Source organism: Brassica napus, chromosome A9, assembly GCF_020379485.1.
Source record: "Brassica napus cultivar Da-Ae chromosome A9, Da-Ae, whole genome shotgun sequence".
In the NCBI taxonomy this organism is placed as follows: Eukaryota; Viridiplantae; Streptophyta; class Magnoliopsida; order Brassicales; family Brassicaceae; genus Brassica; species Brassica napus.
Window position 1 is genome coordinate 36,886,495 of NC_063442.1, and position 18,964 is coordinate 36,905,458.

Consider the following 18,964-nt stretch of genomic DNA (forward strand, 5'->3'; position numbering starts at 1 on the left):
TTAATAAATGTCAAACCTTCTCATTACTATTGACTGAGTGTGTGATGTATATCCATTATTCCATTACCATATCATCCATGCATCGCTCGAGTTTGTTTAGTTTGGGCTTTAATCAATGCTTCTAAACATCTATAGCTTTGTTCTTTGTCTTTGGTTCAACTTTTACAGCACGTTTGGTTCTTGTCTAGTTTGGTTAAAGAAAAAAACGAAACAAACATCAAATTAGACCTCGAGGCCAGTAACACAGTTGTCGACACACACAAAATAAGGCTCTAACAACATCGTCGCTCGTTGCAGTATTACTGTAAACTACACAGAATCTATCTATTTTGGATTCGTTTTGTGATATTTATCTTTTGTTCGAACAATGAGAGGTTGTGATGACTACGGTGCATGGTCCGTCCATGTGTCACCGTACTGTCGTTTGGATAAGAAAGAAGATAAGTCATCATATCCACATGGACATCTTCTAGAACCATTTTTCAGAATAATTGAATTTAATTATTGTAAACAAGATATCTCGTACTATTTTGGTGGAAAAAAAAAAGAAAAAAGAAAAAAGAAAGATCAGAACCTTCACGGCATTTTACAATATTTAATGCGTTTACACACATCTAAAAATAAATATGAATAAAATCGAAATCGTGTGGCCCATTCCATATATGGGAAAATTAAATTATCAGTAGACATTTGAATGAGTTTATTCAGTGTGATCTGATATAATTTTTAAAATATTTGGCCGACATGTATGAAAAATGAACTATTAATCAACATTGGAATGAATTTATTCGGTGTGGTTTGATACGAAATTTTTTAAAATTAAAATTGCCTAATTAACCTGCGTCAGATCGTTGTTAGTCCTACAGATAATGCATTTACATATTGTGAGCAATTCTAGTTTGGATTGTCCAGTCCGGAAGATATTTAGATAATGTATTAAGAAAGTTTTAAATTCCTATTTCACAGTACTTTTGTCTGTTTGTTCGGAAATATCAAGAATAATTAAGTGATGACAATAATAGAGATGCGGCAAAAATTATTACAAAAAATAAAAATAAAAAAGGTGATAATTATCTAAGGACCGTATTCTTCCCTATAAAAGGACCCTCTGCCACTTTGCTTACCAATCACATCTTCTTGAGTGTCTTATACGATTTTCAGTCAAAATAACAAAACGTTTCTTCATAATCTGTGTATTTTAAGAAGCTTCCAGGTCTTGTAATAAGAGATAACGAAATCATGAGTGTGTCGGAGGAATTTAATGTAAGAGGAGACTTTCGGAGTCGTCGGGATTTAATCTCGGGACTACCGGAGGAACTAGCGACGGAGTGTTTGGTTAGAGTTCCGTTCGAGTTTCATTCTTCCATGAAATCAGTTTCACGGTTATGGCGAAGCTTGGTCTCGGACCGTTCTTTTGAACGGGAGCGGCGAAGAGCTGGAAAAGATGAGTCTCTTCTCTGCCTTGTTCAGCCGTTGACTTCACAGTCATCTCCGGTTAATTCATCCGTGGACGGTGAGGTGAGTGAGAAGAAGAAAGAGGAGGAAGGCGAGTCTCATTCTCATTCACAACAGCAGCTTCAGCAGCCGCGTGTGATTGGAACGCCACTTTACGGATTAAGCGTTTACAACGCAACTTTAGACACGTGGCACCGCGTCGCGATTCCGGAACGGATTCCTTTGTTCTGCGAGTGCGTCGCGCTTCAGGACGCGGGAAAAGTGTTGTTGATCGGCGGGTGGGATCCGGAGACGTTGCAGCCTGTGAAGGACGTGTTCGTGCTGGACTTCTCCGCCGCCGGGAGGAGGTGGAAGAGAGGGAAGCCGATGTCGTCGGCGAGATCGTTTTTCGCCTGCGCGGCTGTTGGTGCGACGAAGGTTTACGTCGCCGGGGGGCACGATGATCAGAAGAACGCGATCAAGTCGGCGGAAGTGTACGATGTGGAGAAGGACGAGTGGCTGACGATTCCTCCGATGACGGAAGGGAGAGACGAGTGTCATGGATTCTCGATGGCGGCGGATCTTGGATTCTGCGTGTTGAGCGGTTACGGGACGGAGACGCAAGGTCAGTTCCGATCTGACGCTGAGATTTACGATCCGGTTTCGAATTCGTGGTCTGTTATCGAGAATGTTTGGCCGTTTCCGGATCTAAGCCCGAGAGGTCGCACCGCCGCGGTTGCTGAATCCGCCGGAGATTTCAGAGGTTGCAAGTTGTGGTGCTTTGTTGATAGCCAGAGGCAGTGTCAGCCTCGCTGGGAAGTTGAGGACGATTCGATGAAATGGAGGCTGGTTATGGAAACGATTCGGCTTCCGGTGACGACGATGACGTCGGTTTTCGCGGGAAGTTTGAGTGGTCAAGCGGTGGCGATGATTGGCGGCGGCGGGGAAGAAAGCGGGACGATGATGATGATGACGAAGGGGGAGAAAAATGGCGGGAAGTGGAGCCACGTCAGCACTCCCAGTGGGTTTTCGAGTCTTCCTTTCTCGTACTCTTCGATCTACGTCTAAAGATCTGAAGCTCTCTGTTTTAAGATAATTTTGACTTTAAAAAAGTCAACGTTTTTTTGTGTGGGAAGTGGTGGGAGTTATACGAGAATTCGATGTTTTTAACTTTTTATATAGTATAAAACATCAACGTAAAAAGAACTGTATTTCTATTTTGAAATGTAAAATGTAGACTGGTTAAAGTAATTGCCATTCATCTTCATGCTCCTCACAAGTACATGTCACAGTGCTGGTTTCTGCGATTCCGCGATCACCAGTTCTGTGAGATTTAGTCACCGTAAACAACGGAGCGCCATTGGAATCTCCGGCTAGCTTGGTTGCTCGGATGCAGAAGTCATCAAAGTCATCTGTGTTACCAAGTAGCAAGTTATATCAGCAGTGTAATTAGCTTAACAAACCAGTTCATATTGTTTAAGAATATCTTAAAACTCCCAAAACCAAACTGAAATTGAACTTTGCAATCAAACAAACGTAAACCGGAACGGAGTTCAGAGTGTAACCAAAACGAATTAGCATTGGTTTAGAAACTGGTTTCAATAAAGGAAGAACTGAACCGAAACTAAACCACCTTATTATCATTAGAAACCAGTGCAGTACCTTTATCCCGGCAGTAGAATCCAAGAGCTAGCGACGGGTCGAGTGACTCCAAGGGAACATAACGTACAGTACTGTAGCAGATAAGCAGGAGTAATAATACGTGAAAAAGTCATGAGGAGACAAAGGAACTAAATGAGGCAAAACTGAATCAATCAACTCACTCACTTGCAATGGTAAGACGATGTGTCAACATCTTGAGTTTCTTTGTTGACTGTCACTACCTACCAACCATTACCGATAAGGTTCAATCAGTGAGACCAAAATGTGGATGAAGCACATGGACTATGATTTAATATCAGTCCCCAAACAGATCAATTTCAATCCCCAAACCAATCAGACAATACATAGATTAATGTGAAAGAGACAATATAATGAATATGGACCCCCTTGATGTCTCAAACATCAAATCAAAGCATGCCAGATCAAAACGTTGAGTAATTTTCGTAATTATGATTCTATCCAGAATCTAAAAACGTGGATTCGGAAGGAGTGGTCTGGAAAAACCTGTTGAACACCGTGCGGATCAAGGTAGAAACCTTTATCTTCTTGAACTCCAACTATGTAAGTTGATGCACCTGGTTTGCCGCCCAAAATGCCCAGACTTTGAGGGAATGTGAAAGTGGCTATCAGAGATGGAATGTACCTGACCACAAATTTAGAATCTTTTTCTTTCAGAAAGATAGACAAAAGTCCATAATATGTCACTGCTGCACACAAGTTCCACTATCATCATATCAACTCCACAGTATATATTAAGATTCATGTGTGTATAAGCAATCAATTTGATAAAATCACAAACCTTGGGTTCACTTTGTCAAGTCCAAGAACCAGTGGGACCAAGAGAAGAACTGACGTCCACTCAGTTTCTCCTTTCGAATATTCCAAACACGTTTTGGTGGCATCTTCTAAACAGAGAATCGGAGCTCCACCTCTCTCCCCATCTTCGCTGCCAGAAACGATATGAACAGCCATGGAACACGCAGTTTCTTCTCTTCTCTTCCGAACTAATGCTTCCCATGATCGACAAACAGCATATGGTCCTACCCATGACCCAGCAGCCAGGCCATAAGATTCTCCAGCTAGTATAAGATTGTGGATCGAGAATGCTGAAGCCTCAGAATCACCAAAAAGTTCTAAGATCTCTAAGTATTCCTCTTCAGGTGGCTGCATTTTCAAATTAAACAAGCTCATTTTCAATGGTCTGGATTCGTGATCAACCAGACATATGTACCTAGAATTGTACATTCAGTACCTAAGCCAGAGAAGGGATAACACAACAAACCTGAGAATCCTTCCTCCAAGACCTTCCGAGTCTTTGAAACAGCAATGCCTGTTAAAGATGGGTGTTAGACTATACATCAAGAGAAATTTGAAGCCAACTACTCAAAAAAGCAGACCTGTGCAAAGAGCATCTGGCCGCTTCTAAGCATGCAACCCCAGTTGACATCACTAGTATAAGTTGTGTCTCCAATGGCTTCAAAACCTTTAAAAATAACACAATGAGTTTCCTGTGACCAAGTTAAGGCTAGCTAGAGTTGAAATGGATATACAAACCTCTACGATATGTCATTAGTACCAAGGACGAAAAGTCTTGTCTAAATGCACCAGCTAATTCTGAGGATTCAATTTCTGAGATTTTATAACAGACACCCAGTAGCCATATCTCGCTTGTACTGCTGGGAATACCTATCCTACTCGGCCCTAAAACACGGTCTTGAAGTCTCTTAATAGCCCCACTAGCCATAGAAGCTGTTTTAAGAATCACTGTCCAATCATTATGTGGTGTGCAAACTGGCTGATGCTCGGACGTTGAAGCCTCCCTAAGCGTTTGAGAAACTAAGGGAAGCGTCGAATCTGATACTGGAGACGTTGGGGACTGATCAAGGTTCTCATCAGCATTTGATGAAGAACATTTTGAAGGAAGAAACCTACCACATATAGCTTTCATTACCTAGACATATAGCACCAAACGCAACATGTCTTGCCTCATATATAAGATAATCAATCCCAGAGAATCTACCTGTAACGACCCAGATTTTTTTTGGTGGGCCAGTTTGGCCTTTATTAAAAATTAAAGTCTAATTCTCTCTTTTTACTTTGTCCCACATTGGATGTTTAGAAAACCTACCTCCCTTCCCTTCTTCTATATAAGAAACTCCATCCTTTCTCTTTATTCTCATCAAGTCAAAGTATTTCTTTGCGTGTGACGAGTTGTTGTTGAATTATTCGACGACCAGTCACTAGTGAATTTTCCGGTGGGATTTCCGGGTGAGCTTCCGGCGAGATTTCTGGACGAGCTTCCGGTGAGATTTCTAGACGAGCTTCCGGCGGGTTTTCTAGTAAGTTTGTTGCCTCCTTATTTCTAGTTATAGGAATATTTTAAGAAAGTTTCTAATTTAGGAAATAAGTTATATTAGGAAAGTTTCTATTTTAGGAAAGTTGCCATTTTAGGAAAGTTGCTATTTTAGGAAAGTTTCTATTTTAGGAGAGGTTTCATTTTAGGAAAGTTTCCATTTTAGGAAACTTATTTCCAGAGAAGCTGAGCTTAAGTCGTTGATTCTCGTGTTGCAGTTGACCTCAGCTGACCGCATCTTCCGTTGTTCATTTCAGCCTGTGGCTAAGGTGAGGGCTATCCCATTAAATCCCGAGCTAGTTTAGTACTACTATTATGGAAAGTTTAGTTTCGAAACATGATACGTCTCTGTGAATTGAGTCTGTTTGAGAGTCTTGTTTGTATATTATTACTATTGATTGTTAAACCGAAAATAGGATAATAGAGGATTCAACGGTTGACTGAATTGAATGAATTAAGAACTGTTATTTATATATGTATATACATAAGTCTGTTATGAGATTGCGGGGCACAAAGATGTTGTGCTAACGGCGCATTGTGTGGAGATTGCGGGACACAGAGACGTTTGTGTTAGCGGCGCATTGTATGGAGATTGCGGGGCATATGGACGTCTATGCTAGCGGCGCATTGTATGAGGGATTGCGGGGTACAAAGACGTTTGTACTAGCGGCGCATAGGTGATTGCGGGGTACAAGGATGGACTCTTGTACTAGCGGCGCATAGAGTTATATATTTATATCCGTATAAGGAGAATGCGGGGTGTGTGATCTAGTTATGCACTATCAGCGCATTTGATGTTTTTATGTGGTGTATTAGACACTGTGTTTGTTTTATGCTAGAACTAGGCCTACATAGTCGTAGTGCTATGTACTGAGTCAGTGGTTTGTGGTTTAGCATCCCATACCTCACGGAGTAACTCCCCTGTTACTCACCCCTCCTTCTTTCCCCCTTTCAGGTGAGACTGACGAGCAGGAGTGATTGCTATCGGATTGGTGCTTTGGGAGTTTTATTTCTTTCTTTTTCAAACTTGCGGATTTTATGCTTTTATCGATACTCTCGAGATTTATTATGTTATTTGGATTTATGGCTATTTATTGGATTTACGACTTTGGAGTTGACTTTTGAGAAGTAATAAATGGAGATTTCAGAATTTTATTTGTTTATTTTATTTTGGAAATTACGGGTGTTACAATTTGGTATCAGAGCGGGGTTCCGTCCCGGCTCTGACCCGGGATGGCGATTTGTTGGGACGTGGTTTCGACTCGGTTTTAATCGGTTTTAGACAATTTTTAAAATATTTTGGGAATATGGAGATTTTAAAAATAAAAGTAAATAGCACCTTTCTGTTTGGTATTGTGTCTAGAATCGTTGGTGTTCGGTTTCGGCAGAAGTTTATTGAGGTGCTTTTTCCTTTCAGATGCCGCCGCGTAAGAGAGTTGTTCGCACTCAGTCCGCTAGTGCTTCACGAGAGGGTGGAGATGAGAATGTGCCGCCACCGGTTCCACCGATTGATCAGGATGCCCTTAGGCAGATGGTGCAGGATGCTGCCAGACAGGCTGCACATGAGGCAGTTCAGCAAGCTGTCCAGGAGGCTGCTAGAGTAGCTGCACAGGAAGTGGTTAGGCAGATGGCTGAGGCTCAGCAGGTTCCGCCAGTTCAGGTTCAGGGGCATCAGCAGCCCCCTATTCAGCCGGTTTCACCAGTTCAGGTTCAGGGGCAGCAGCAGCCCCCTATTCAGCAGGTTCCTGAGGTTGATGAGACGCTTATGCAGGTGATGAAACAGATGAAAACTGTGGATTTGGAGACTTTTGGGGGAACAGTAGACCCTTTTCAGGCTTATAATTGGAAGCATAGATTAGCTACGTGTCTGCAGACTATCAATTGTCCGTTGCGCCTTTGCCTTAATATCGCAGAGTTGTATCTGCGTGGGGATGCATTAGTATGGTGGGATGGAGTGCAATCGATGCGTGATGGCGATATGACTTATGAGGATTTCCTCATTGCGTTCGACAAAAAGTATTTTCCTAGAGAAGCATTGCACCAGAAGAAGAATGCTTTTGAGCATCTGAGGCAGGGTACTAGGAGTGTCAGAGAGTATGAGCGGGAGTTTTGCCAACTCCGCTTGTTTGCTGGTAATAATTTTGATGCGGAGGACTTGATCAGGAGATTCTTAGATGGGATGCGAGTTGATCTTCGCGGCAGGTGCAGTATGGTTACTTACACAAGCTTGGAGGATCTGGTAGAGAAGGCTGCTGTGCAGGAGGCATGTATTGCAGAGGAGCAGAAGTACTCTAAGGCCCAACCTAAGACTGAAAGAACTTCAGGGTCACCGAACATGGCAGGGGATCAGTCAGGAACACCCAGTTGTGAGCGCTGCCATCGCTACCATTTTGGAGATTGCGTCATGTGTTTTGCATGTGGGCGGTTAGGCCATGTGGCCAAGTATTGTCGATTTACAAAAGTGGATGGTACTGGTACCGGACAGGTTACAGCACCAACGACACTAGCAGCGGCTTCAAAGAAGTGTTATGGCTGTGGCCAGCCTGGTCACATTTTCAGGGATTGCCCGAGGGGGGGACGTGTAGAGAATCCATCACCAGCTAAGCGCCAGGCTATCGCACCACGAGTAGCAAGAGGCAACGAGAGAGTTGAGCCGGCTGATGGTATGTATCTTTTCACTTTGGTAGTTTACGTTTGTGCATGTTGTCTTTTGCGGTTATCATTTGTTTAAAAAAAGAAGAAGTTGTGCTTAAGATCAGTAGCGGCTGAGTATGAGAGATTTCACCTTATTTGATATGGGAGGACCACATAGTTTGGAGTATCTACAGCGAACAAACGTCTTTATAACAAAAGTAACTCATGCTGAAGACATCTTATTCCTTTTCTCGACTCAGGATTTGAATTCGGGGACGAATTCCTTCTTAGTGGGGAAGAATTGTAACGACCCAGATTTTTTTTGGTGGGCCAGTTTGGCCTTTATTAAAATTAAAGTCTAATTCTCTCTTTTTACTTTGTCCCACATTGGATGTTTAGAAAACCTACCTCCCTTCCCTTCTTCTATATAAGAAACTCCATCCTTTCTCTTTATTCTCATCAAGTCAAAGTATTTCTTTGCGTGTGACGAGTTGTTGTTGAATTATTCGACGACCAGTCACTAGTGAATTTTCCGGTGGGATTTCCGGGTGAGCTTCCGGCGAGATTTCTGGACGAGCTTCCGGTGAGATTTCTAGACGAGCTTCCGGCGGGTTTTCTAGTAAGTTTGTTGCCTCCTTATTTCTAGTTATAGGAATATTTTAAGAAAGTTTCTAATTTAGGAAATAAGTTATATTAGGAAAGTTTCTATTTTAGGAAAGTTGCCATTTTAGGAAAGTTGCTATTTTAGGAAAGTTTCTATTTTAGGAGAGGTTTCATTTTAGGAAAGTTTCCATTTTAGGAAACTTATTTCCAGAGAAGCTGAGCTTAAGTCGTTGATTCTCGTGTTGCAGTTGACCTCAGCTGACCGCATCTTCCGTTGTTCATTTCAGCCTGTGGCTAAGGTGAGAGCTATCCCATTAAATCCCGAGCTAGTTTAGTACTACTATTATGGAAAGTTTAGTTTCGAAACATGATCCGTCTCTGTGAATTGAGTCTGTTTGAGAGTCTTGTTTGTTTATTATTACTATTGATTGTTAAACCGAAAATAGGATAATAGAGGATTCAACGGTTGACTGAATTGAATGAATTAAGAACTGTTATTTATATATGTATATACATAAGTCTGTTATGAGATTGCGGGGCACAAAGATGTTGTGCTAACGGCGCATTGTGTGGAGATTGCGGGACACAGAGACGTTTGTGTTAGCGGCGCATTGTATGGAGATTGCGGGGCATATGGACGTCTATGCTAGCGGCGCATTGTATGAGGGATTGCGGGGTACAAAGACGTTTGTACTAGCGGCGCATAGGTGATTGCGGGGTACAATGTTGTGGTCACGAAATCCATGGTTCAACCAGAGTCTCACCAAACCGTCCAAACCGGCCATCTAGGAGGTACCAGCGACCGAGGTTCAGTCCAAGGCGTATATCTCTACAACCAGAAGGACTTTCAACATGAAACCAATTTTATTGGATTGTATACTCAAGAAGGAGTCCATCCCAATTGGAATCGAGCCAAAATATTCACGGAGCAAGAAGTTATGAATTTTACAAGTCAGAAGTTTCCCAGCCCGTCCATCTGCGAGTACCCGACTTTAGAAGGAGATTCCAGCCCAAGGAAGAAGCGGCCTGAAGCAAAGCCCATCATTGGAGTCAAGAGGAGTTTCTCATCTTTCCAGAAAGCCCAATATCAAGAGAAATGGCCACGGAATTATGAAGTTATGATCCAATCTCCAAAACCGGTCAAACCAGTTCTACACTTGCCTCAATTGGAAGCTAACCAGTTCAATCAGCTTCAAACCAGACATTGGCGACCAGGAGATATATCTATGCATTCAGGAAGTCTATCCAATGGTCCAGAAGAGTCAGACAAGTTCATTCCATGCACCAGCCCACATAGGATCAGGAGGATCCTCATTAACCCCAACTTGCCTTATTTGGAGCTTCTTGCCATCCAGCTCCAACAGCTCTTTTTCCTTCAGATTAGGCACGACCTCAGCACCCTCCAAACCATCAAGAAGGTTCCCAGGAAGCTTAGTTATCCCCTCAAACCGTCCAGATACAAGGAGAACACCATCTACATTCATTTGGCAAAGATTTTCATCATAAAGCCTCCAACGGCTAGTTTTCATGGAGCCATCAATTCCTTTGCTTCCAAGTTTATTATTTCGACTTTATTAGTTTCCTTATGTCATTTTATGACTGTTAGAGAGTCCCAGTAGTCGAGCCTATAAAGCTCAAGTTGTTTCTTCATTGTAAATCACCCTTGAACTTTTATGAATGAAAATACAGTTTTTCTAGTTTTGTCAAAACTATTGTTCTAAGTCTTTTGAGTGTGTGAGAAACAGCTCCCGAGCAACCAGGCTTATCAAAGATCCCTTCCATAGATCTTTGTGGTGTCTATCAATCCATTTCGTCCATCCCAACCACTGGCCAAGCTTGAGAGAGTTACACAACCAGCAAGCAAAGCTCCATCTCATTCCACTTCAACCATCCTTTGATCAAGCTGAGAGTGTTACACAACCAGCAGCTTGATTCCATCCTATCCTTTGTTTATTTATCTTGTTTTATTATCATTATCATCATCATCTCATTAGTTTTCATAATTGTTTCTGTTTGCATTATAAAACTCTAAAAACTCATAAAAATCGGTTCTCTTGTTCTCAGGTTGAAACCTTGGTTCCACCATTCAACCAATTCGTGGGTTACCCCCCCTGTGCCTACAACATTTTGGTATCAGAGCTCAAGCTCCTGAATCAGGTCACTCTATCCTTGCATCATTCATATTTGTTTGCATTTGTTTTTCATCATAAACCGAAAATCCATAAAAACTGTTTCTTTGTTTCAAGTTGTATTTCTGCATTTGTTTTGTGTTCTTGCTGTTCATCCTGCTAAGAGCCACGAAAAAGAAAAGAAAAAGTTTTGTTTGATTCATTTAAAATCGAAAATCCCAAAAGAAAAGTGTTTGCATTCATTAGTTTCCATAAAAGAAAATCCCATAAAAAGTGTTGTTTTGAATTTGATTTCTTTTCATTTGCATCCATATATTTAAAAGCCAAAAGAAATCATCATAGTTATTGTTTCATATCATATTAGTTGGTTCATTTCGTGTTTGCATTGAGAAAACCAAAAGAAAAAATTATTTTAGCATAGTTTATTTCATTTCGGTTCATAACTGTAATTGTTTCGGTTTAATTTTAATTAGCTTGTTTTTTTTTTTGGTTCTTATTTTGATTCGACCAGGATTTTTTTTCATATCTTCACTTGATCTTTGAGAGTGTTTTCAGGAAGCCATGGTAGGAAAAACACACGGCCAAAGTCAGATGGCCAAACAGAACCAACAGTTGACAGCTTTGCAAGAGATCAATGATCGGATTGCTCAGTTGAGGAAAAGAAACAAGGCACGAGTCCAACGTCCACAGCAAGGAGAAAGGAGATTTGGAGATGCACCCGAGGCTGTCTATGTCGAGCCCAAGCCACCAGATCCTTCAAGGATCAATCAACATCCAACTTCTCAAACCCATACACATCATGTTGCTAATTCTCGGTTTGATCATAAATCTTTTGCTGATAAAATTGAACTCTTTACATTTTCAGGAGGAAGAAGCTACCTATTTTGGGAGAGGAACCTTGATGAATGGTTTCACTACAACAACATTCTGAAAGAAGAGAGACTGTCTTATGCCATTGATCAACTAAGAGGTAATGCCTTTAAATGGTGGGTACAAGAAGAAGATGATAGATGGTTTTACAAGGAGCCAGCTATCAAAACGTGGAGAGATCTTAAGGAAGTCATGAGGGATGAATTTTCACCAGAACTCACAAGTTCTAAGATCCGAAAGATATACCCAAGGAGGTATCTAACTCATGTTTCCAAAGAAAAGCCAGAACCTGTTATTGTCCAAGTAAAGGCTAAGGTAAGTCCTATACTTGATAAATCAGTTAATGAATCATCTACCACTTGTATGAGTCACTTGTCTTTGTCCAAGAATGTTAAGACAGATCCTGAGGTCCAGAAAGAGACGAACTCAACATCCTTGTTGAGATCAAAAGTTGTCCATGATTTAAGTCCAAGAGACAAGGAGATTTTAAACACAAATAAAGAAGAGCCAACAAGCCAAGGTAAGTCTTCTAACTCTGAAATTTAAAAGATCAGACATGTTATAGATGTCATAAAAGAGGACACTTTGCTGTAGTTTGTCCAAGTAAACAAGCATTGATAGAAGCATCACTAGAAAAGAAAACTGATTTATCTATGAAGAGTGATAGTTTTATTCAATCTGATTTATTAGCTCAAAATTCTTGTATGATGTACTTGTCTTTGTCAAAGGGTGATGTAACAGGAACTAAGGAGCATGAATTCAAAGGAGAGGAGCCACCAGGCGCCACACCTGTGATGGACCATAAGATGGTTCAAGACACAATGCAGTCCATGTTGTTTAAAGAAGCAAAACCGATCCTAAGAGTATCCCACCAAGGTAAGTGTCTAACACCAACTTTGGATACTAGTACTGACGTGTGTGTTCTTGGTGCAGGGAGAATAAATGAAAGCTATAAGCTTATTGAAGTCCCAAAGAAAGAACCAGACCATAAGCTCAGCCATGAATTCACTCCCAAGTGGAAACCAAAATCTGAACAATCTATTGTTCAAGTTCCAAAACCTATGGTAAGATTCATTTTAGATCAGCATGTTCTTAATATTTCCATGAAAGATATAATGCACTTGCTTTTTGTCCAGAGTGTTGAGATTATTTCAGGTTGCCAAGAAGAAAGCTTCAAAGAAATCCCACCGGATAATCTTATGTTGCTAGGAGAATCAACTCCAAAGAAGATCAGAAACGTGGCCACCCAAACTTTAAAGGACCATCCACTCCAGAAGAGATGTAATGGCCATGACCATAGCAGAGGCGTGATCCTTTCACATCTTCTCAAAGAAGAGCCACCAGATGCACCATGCATCACCAAACCGAAATTATACCAAGGTAAGGTTCTAAACTCTCAAAAGAGAATGAAATCTGACTTGCTCTATCTTGATGCAGGTTATATAGTTTCGAGGTCGAAACCTTGTCAAGAGGGAGGGGATGTTGTGGTCACGAAATCCATGGTTCAACCAGAGTCTCACCAAACCGTCCAAACCGGCCATCTAGGAGGTACCAGCGACCGAGGTTCAGTCCAAGGCGTATATCTCTACAACCAGAAGGACTTTCAACATGAAACCAATTTTATTGGATTGTATACTCAAGAAGGAGTCCATCCCAATTGGAATCGAGCCAAAATATTCACGGAGCAAGAAGTTATGAATTTTACAAGTCAGAAGTTTCCCAGCCCGTCCATCTGCGAGTACCCGACTTTAGAAGGAGATTCCAGCCCAAGGAAGAAGCGGCCTGAAGCAAAGCCCATCATTGGAGTCAAGAGGAGTTTCTCATCTTTCCAGAAAGCCCAATATCAAGAGAAATGGCCACGGAATTATGAAGTTATGATCCAATCTCCAAAACCGGTCAAACCAGTTCTACACTTGCCTCAATTGGAAGCTAACCAGTTCAATCAGCTTCAAACCAGACATTGGCGACCAGGAGATATATCTATGCATTCAGGAAGTCTATCCAATGGTCCAGAAGAGTCAGACAAGTTCATTCCATGCACCAGCCCACATAGGATCAGGAGGATCCTCATTAACCCCAACTTGCCTTATTTGGAGCTTCTTGCCATCCAGCTCCAACAGCTCTTTTTCCTTCAGATTAGGCACGACCTCAGCACCCTCCAAACCATCAAGAAGGTTCCCAGGAAGCTTAGTTATCCCCTCAAACCGTCCAGATACAAGGAGAACACCATCTACATTCATTTGGCAAAGATTTTCATCATAAAGCCTCCAACGGCTAGTTTTCATGGAGCCATCAATTCCTTTGCTTCCAAGTTTATTATTTCGACTTTATTAGTTTCCTTATGTCATTTTATGACTGTTAGAGAGTCCCAGTAGTCGAGCCTATAAAGCTCAAGTTGTTTCTTCATTGTAAATCACCCTTGAACTTTTATGAATGAAAATACAGTTTTTCTAGTTTTGTCAAAACTATTGTTCTAAGTCTTTTGAGTGTGTGAGAAACAGCTCCCGAGCAACCAGGCTTATCAAAGATCCCTTCCATAGATCTTTGTGGTGTCTATCAATCCATTTCGTCCATCCCAACCACTGGCCAAGCTTGAGAGAGTTACACAACCAGCAAGCAAAGCTCCATCTCATTCCACTTCAACCATCCTTTGATCAAGCTGAGAGTGTTACACAACCAGCAGCTTGATTCCATCCTATCCTTTGTTTATTTATCTTGTTTTATTATCATTATCATCATCATCTCATTAGTTTTCATAATTGTTTCTGTTTGCATTATAAAACTCTAAAAACTCATAAAAATCGGTTCTCTTGTTCTCAGGTTGAAACCTTGGTTCCACCATTCAACCAATTCGTGGGTTACCCCCCCTGTGCCTACAACATACAAGGATGGACTCTTGTACTAGCGGCGCATAGAGTTATATATTTATATCCGTATAAGGAGAATGCGGGGTGTGTGATCTAGTTATGCACTATCAGCGCATTTGATGTTTTTATGTGGTGTATTAGACACTGTGTTTGTTTTATGCTAGAACTAGGCCTACATAGTCGTAGTGCTATGTACTGAGTCAGTGGTTTGTGGTTTAGCATCCCATACCTCACGGAGTAACTCCCCTGTTACTCACCCCTCCTTCTTTCCCCCTTTCAGGTGAGACTGACGAGCAGGAGTGATTGCTATCGGATTGGTGCTTTGGGAGTTTTATTTCTTTCTTTTTCAAACTTGCGGATTTTATGCTTTTATCGATACTCTCGAGATTTATTATGTTATTTGGATTTATGGCTATTTATTGGATTTACGACTTTGGAGTTGACTTTTGAGAAGTAATAAATGGAGATTTCAGAATTTTATTTGTTTATTTTATTTTGGAAATTACGGGTGTTACAATTTGGTATCAGAGCGGGGTTCCGTCCCGGCTCTGACCCAGGATGGCGATTTGTTGGGACGTGGTTTCGACTCGGTTTTAATCGGTTTTAGACAATTTTTAAAATATTTTGGGAATATGGAGATTTTAAAAATAAAAGTAAATAGCACCTTTCTGTTTGGTATTGTGTCTAGAATCGTTGGTGTTCGGTTTCGGCAGAAGTTTATTGAGGTGCTTTTTCCTTTCAGATGCCGCCGCGTAAGAGAGTTGTTCGCACTCAGTCCGCTAGTGCTTCACGAGAGGGTGGAGATGAGAATGTGCCGCCACCGGTTCCACCGATTGATCAGGATGCCCTTAGGCAGATGGTGCAGGATGCTGCCAGACAGGCTGCACATGAGGCAGTTCAGCAAGCTGTCCAGGAGGCTGCTAGAGTAGCTGCACAGGAAGTGGTTAGGCAGATGGCTGAGGCTCAGCAGGTTCCGCCAGTTCAGGTTCAGGGGCATCAGCAGCCCCCTATTCAGCCGGTTTCACCAGTTCAGGTTCAGGGGCAGCAGCAGCCCCCTATTCAGCAGGTTCCTGAGGTTGATGAGACGCTTATGCAGGTGATGAAACAGATGAAAACTGTGGATTTGGAGACTTTTGGGGGAACAGTAGACCCTTTTCAGGCTTATAATTGGAAGCATAGATTAGCTACGTGTCTGCAGACTATCAATTGTCCGTTGCGCCTTTGCCTTAATATCGCAGAGTTGTATCTGCGTGGGGATGCATTAGTATGGTGGGATGGAGTGCAATCGATGCGTGATGGCGATATGACTTATGAGGATTTCCTCATTGCGTTCGACAAAAAGTATTTTCCTAGAGAAGCATTGCACCAGAAGAAGAATGCTTTTGAGCATCTGAGGCAGGGTACTAGGAGTGTCAGAGAGTATGAGCGGGAGTTTTGCCAACTCCGCTTGTTTGCTGGTAATAATTTTGATGCGGAGGACTTGATCAGGAGATTCTTAGATGGGATGCGAGTTGATCTTCGCGGCAGGTGCAGTATGGTTACTTACACAAGCTTGGAGGATCTGGTAGAGAAGGCTGCTGTGCAGGAGGCATGTATTGCAGAGGAGCAGAAGTACTCTAAGGCCCAACCTAAGACTGAAAGAACTTCAGGGTCACCGAACATGGCAGGGGATCAGTCAGGAACACCCAGTTGTGAGCGCTGCCATCGCTACCATTTTGGAGATTGCGTCATGTGTTTTGCATGTGGGCGGTTAGGCCATGTGGCCAAGTATTGTCGATTTACAAAAGTGGATGGTACTGGTACCGGACAGGTTACAGCACCAACGACACTAGCAGCGGCTTCAAAGAAGTGTTATGGCTGTGGCCAGCCTGGTCACATTTTCAGGGATTGCCCGAGGGGGGGACGTGTAGAGAATCCATCACCAGCTAAGCGCCAGGCTATCGCACCACGAGTAGCAAGAGGCAACGAGAGAGTTGAGCCGGCTGATGGTATGTATCTTTTCACTTTGGTAGTTTACGTTTGTGCATGTTGTCTTTTGCGGTTATCATTTGTTTAAAAAAAGAAGAAGTTGTGCTTAAGATCAGTAGCGGCTGAGTATGAGAGATTTCACCTTATTTGATATGGGAGGACCACATAGTTTGGAGTATCTACAGCGAACAAACGTCTTTATAACAAAAGTAACTCATGCTGAAGACATCTTATTCCTTTTCTCGACTCAGGATTTGAATTCGGGGACGAATTCCTTCTTAGTGGGGAAGAATTGTAACGACCCAGATTTTTTTTGGTGGGCCAGTTTGGCCTTTATTAAAAATTAAAGTCTAATTCTCTCTTTTTACTTTGTCCCACATTGGATGTTTAGAAAACCTACCTCCCTTCCCTTCTTCTATATAAGAAACTCCATCCTTTCTCTTTATTCTCATCAAGTCAAAGTATTTCTTTGCGTGTGACGAGTTGTTGTTGAATTATTCGACGACCAGTCACTAGTGAATTTTCCGGTGGGATTTCCGGGTGAGCTTCCGGCGAGATTTCTGGACGAGCTTCCGGTGAGATTTCTAGACGAGCTTCCGGCGGGTTTTCTAGTAAGTTTGTTGCCTCCTTATTTCTAGTTATAGGAATATTTTAAGAAAGTTTCTAATTTAGGAAATAAGTTATATTAGGAAAGTTTCTATTTTAGGAAAGTTGCCATTTTAGGAAAGTTGCTATTTTAGGAAAGTTTCTATTTTAGGAGAGGTTTCATTTTAGGAAAGTTTCCATTTTAGGAAACTTATTTCCAGAGAAGCTGAGCTTAAGTCGTTGATTCTCGTGTTGCAGTTGACCTCAGCTGACCGCATCTTCCGTTGTTCATTTCAGCCTGTGGCTAAGGTGAGAGCTATCCCATTAAATCCCGAGCTAGTTTAGTACTACTATTATGGAAAGTTTAGTTTCGAAACATGATCCGTCTCTGTGAATTGAGTCTGTTTGAGAGTCTTGTTTGTTTATTATTACTATTGATTGTTAAACCGAAAATAGGATAATAGAGGATTCAACGGTTGACTGAATTGAATGAATTAAGAACTGTTATTTATATATGTATATACATAAGTCTGTTATGAGATTGCGGGGCACAAAGATGTTGTGCTAACGGCGCATTGTGTGGAGATTGCGGGACACAGAGACGTTTGTGTTAGCGGCGCATTGTATGGAGATTGCGGGGCATATGGACGTCTATGCTAGCGGCGCATTGTATGAGGGATTGCGGGGTACAAAGACGTTTGTACTAGCGGCGCATAGGTGATTGCGGGGTACAAGGATGGACTCTTGTACTAGCGGCGCATAGAGTTATATATTTATATCCGTATAAGGAGAATGCGGGGTGTGTGATCTAGTTATGCACTATCAGCGCATTTGATGTTTTTATGTGGTGTATTAGACACTGTGTTTGTTTTATGCTAGAACTAGGCCTACATAGTCGTAGTGCTATGTACTGAGTCAGTGGTTTGTGGTTTAGCATCCCATACCTCACGGAGTAACTCCCCTGTTACTCACCCCTCCTTCTTTCCCCCTTTCAGGTGAGACTGACGAGCAGGAGTGATTGCTATCGGATTGGTGCTTTGGGAGTTTTATTTCTTTCTTTTTCAAACTTGCGGATTTTATGCTTTTATCGATACTCTCGAGATTTATTATGTTATTTGGATTTATGGCTATTTATTGGATTTACGACTTTGGAGTTGACTTTTGAGAAGTAATAAATGGAGATTTCAGAATTTTATTTGTTTATTTTATTTTGGAAATTACGGGTGTTACACTACCTTTTGTCTGCAATAATAAGAAGCCTAAACTACAAAAATCCTCACAGATATATATCTTCTATGATCAAGAATCAGTAACGAGATAAACTTCAACAGTGGTTTATATCAGCCTAGAAATCTTTCTTTACTCGAACTTAGGAATCAAAGAGGGATCTAAAGGCGTCATAGCAATACAAAACAAATCATGCAATCGATTCGAGACCTCTAACGCACTTTCCCCTCGCAGACATCTAATTAATTACTTAATTATAGTATCGCTAACTAGAGAAAATAAGCACACTATTCACATGGAACAAAAGAGTATGAGCTCAATTAGCTAGAAAACAGAGGCACACAGATTCATAGTTGACAAATTTCGATACCTAGCAGATCACCTGATAAACGAATCGAATCGAATCGTTGACGACTGAGATAAGACCTCCGGCGACGAAGGGGAGAACGTGAGTGCGAATTAACGGAGACGAAGAGTGGAAGTTTGAATTGGAGAAGATCAATTTCGTGTTATCATCTCTTTCCTCTCCATTTTTACATAATTTATCTACATTTAGATTAAATTATTAATTTAACAGTGCGTTACCATAATCCCTACTTATTAAATAAAGTCAACAACTTACGTTTACGACA

At 41.5% G+C, this 18,964-nt stretch overlaps 4 protein-coding genes across 14 annotated transcripts; 3 read left to right on the plus strand and 1 right to left on the minus strand.

The window, feature by feature from the left end:
* The first annotated feature begins 1,239 nt into the window (after nucleotides 1–1,239).
* On the plus strand, nucleotides 1,240–2,699 carry LOC106368421 (F-box/kelch-repeat protein SKIP20). Its single transcript, XM_013808382.3, has one exon. It carries the CDS (start codon nucleotides 1,240–1,242, stop codon nucleotides 2,500–2,502), a length of 1,263 nt encoding a protein of 420 aa, XP_013663836.2. The 3' UTR covers nucleotides 2,503–2,699.
* LOC106368420 (cysteine protease ATG4b) lies at nucleotides 2,583–18,898 on the minus strand. Of its 9 annotated transcripts, XM_048741306.1 has the most exons (11): nucleotides 18,703–18,897; nucleotides 18,341–18,347; nucleotides 5,029–5,116; nucleotides 4,651–4,956; nucleotides 4,494–4,579; nucleotides 4,379–4,426; nucleotides 3,896–4,260; nucleotides 3,601–3,739; nucleotides 3,262–3,317; nucleotides 3,097–3,167; nucleotides 2,583–2,846 (listed from the first exon to the last, which is right to left on the minus strand). In XM_048741306.1, exons 3-11 carry the CDS (start codon nucleotides 5,042–5,044, stop codon nucleotides 2,677–2,679), a joined length of 1,257 nt encoding a protein of 418 aa, XP_048597263.1. In that variant the 5' UTR covers nucleotides 5,045–5,116; nucleotides 18,341–18,347; nucleotides 18,703–18,897; the 3' UTR covers nucleotides 2,583–2,676. The 9 variants fall into 9 exon arrangements, with proteins under 9 accessions (XP_048597263.1, XP_048597262.1, XP_048597260.1 ...); XM_048741305.1 differs by having other exon boundaries at nucleotides 18,341–18,898; XM_048741303.1 differs by having other exon boundaries at nucleotides 4,651–5,116.
* On the plus strand, nucleotides 5,125–8,396 carry LOC106356238. Of its 2 annotated transcripts, XM_048741310.1 has the most exons (3): nucleotides 5,125–5,435; nucleotides 5,668–5,718; nucleotides 6,867–8,396. In XM_048741310.1, the coding sequence occupies exon 3, from the start codon at nucleotides 6,867–6,869 to the stop codon at nucleotides 8,178–8,180; it is 1,314 nt and encodes a 437-aa protein (XP_048597267.1). In that variant the 5' UTR covers nucleotides 5,125–5,435; nucleotides 5,668–5,718; the 3' UTR covers nucleotides 8,181–8,396. The 2 variants fall into 2 exon arrangements, with proteins under 2 accessions (XP_048597267.1, XP_048597268.1); XM_048741311.1 differs by having other exon boundaries at nucleotides 5,125–5,718.
* On the plus strand, nucleotides 8,459–18,173 carry LOC125578491. 2 transcript variants are annotated; one of them, XR_007316586.1, is made up of 4 exons: nucleotides 8,459–8,702; nucleotides 8,935–8,985; nucleotides 15,295–17,131; nucleotides 17,364–18,173. XR_007316586.1 is itself a non-coding variant. In XM_048741309.1 (3 exons), exon 3 carries the CDS (start codon nucleotides 15,295–15,297, stop codon nucleotides 16,606–16,608), a length of 1,314 nt encoding a protein of 437 aa, XP_048597266.1. In that variant the 5' UTR covers nucleotides 8,459–8,702; nucleotides 8,935–8,985; the 3' UTR covers nucleotides 16,609–18,173. The 2 variants fall into 2 exon arrangements, 1 of the variants encoding a protein (XP_048597266.1); XM_048741309.1 differs by having other exon boundaries at nucleotides 15,295–18,173.
* Nucleotides 18,899–18,964: the final 66 nt, after the last annotated feature.

Bases quoted from the DNA above. Each gene is read 5' to 3' on its own strand.
- LOC106368421 (XM_013808382.3), top strand. From the start codon at position 1,240: ATGAGTGTGTCGGAGGAATTTAATGTAAGAGGAGACTTTCGGAGTCGT.
- LOC106368420 (XM_048741304.1), bottom strand. From the start codon at position 5,044: ATGAAAGCTATATGTGGTAGGTTTCTTCCTTCAAAATGTTCTTCATCA. The intron at 4,261-4,378 runs GTTTGTTGTGTT...TTGAAAATGCAG, and splicing joins CTTGGAGGAAGGATTCTCAG to CCACCTGAAGAGGAATACTT. The intron at 3,740-3,895 runs GTTTGTGATTTT...ATTTGTGGTCAG, and splicing joins CTTGACAAAGTGAACCCAAG to GTACATTCCATCTCTGATAG.
- LOC106356238 (XM_048741311.1), top strand. From the start codon at position 6,867: ATGCCGCCGCGTAAGAGAGTTGTTCGCACTCAGTCCGCTAGTGCTTCA.
- LOC125578491 (XM_048741309.1), top strand. From the start codon at position 15,295: ATGCCGCCGCGTAAGAGAGTTGTTCGCACTCAGTCCGCTAGTGCTTCA.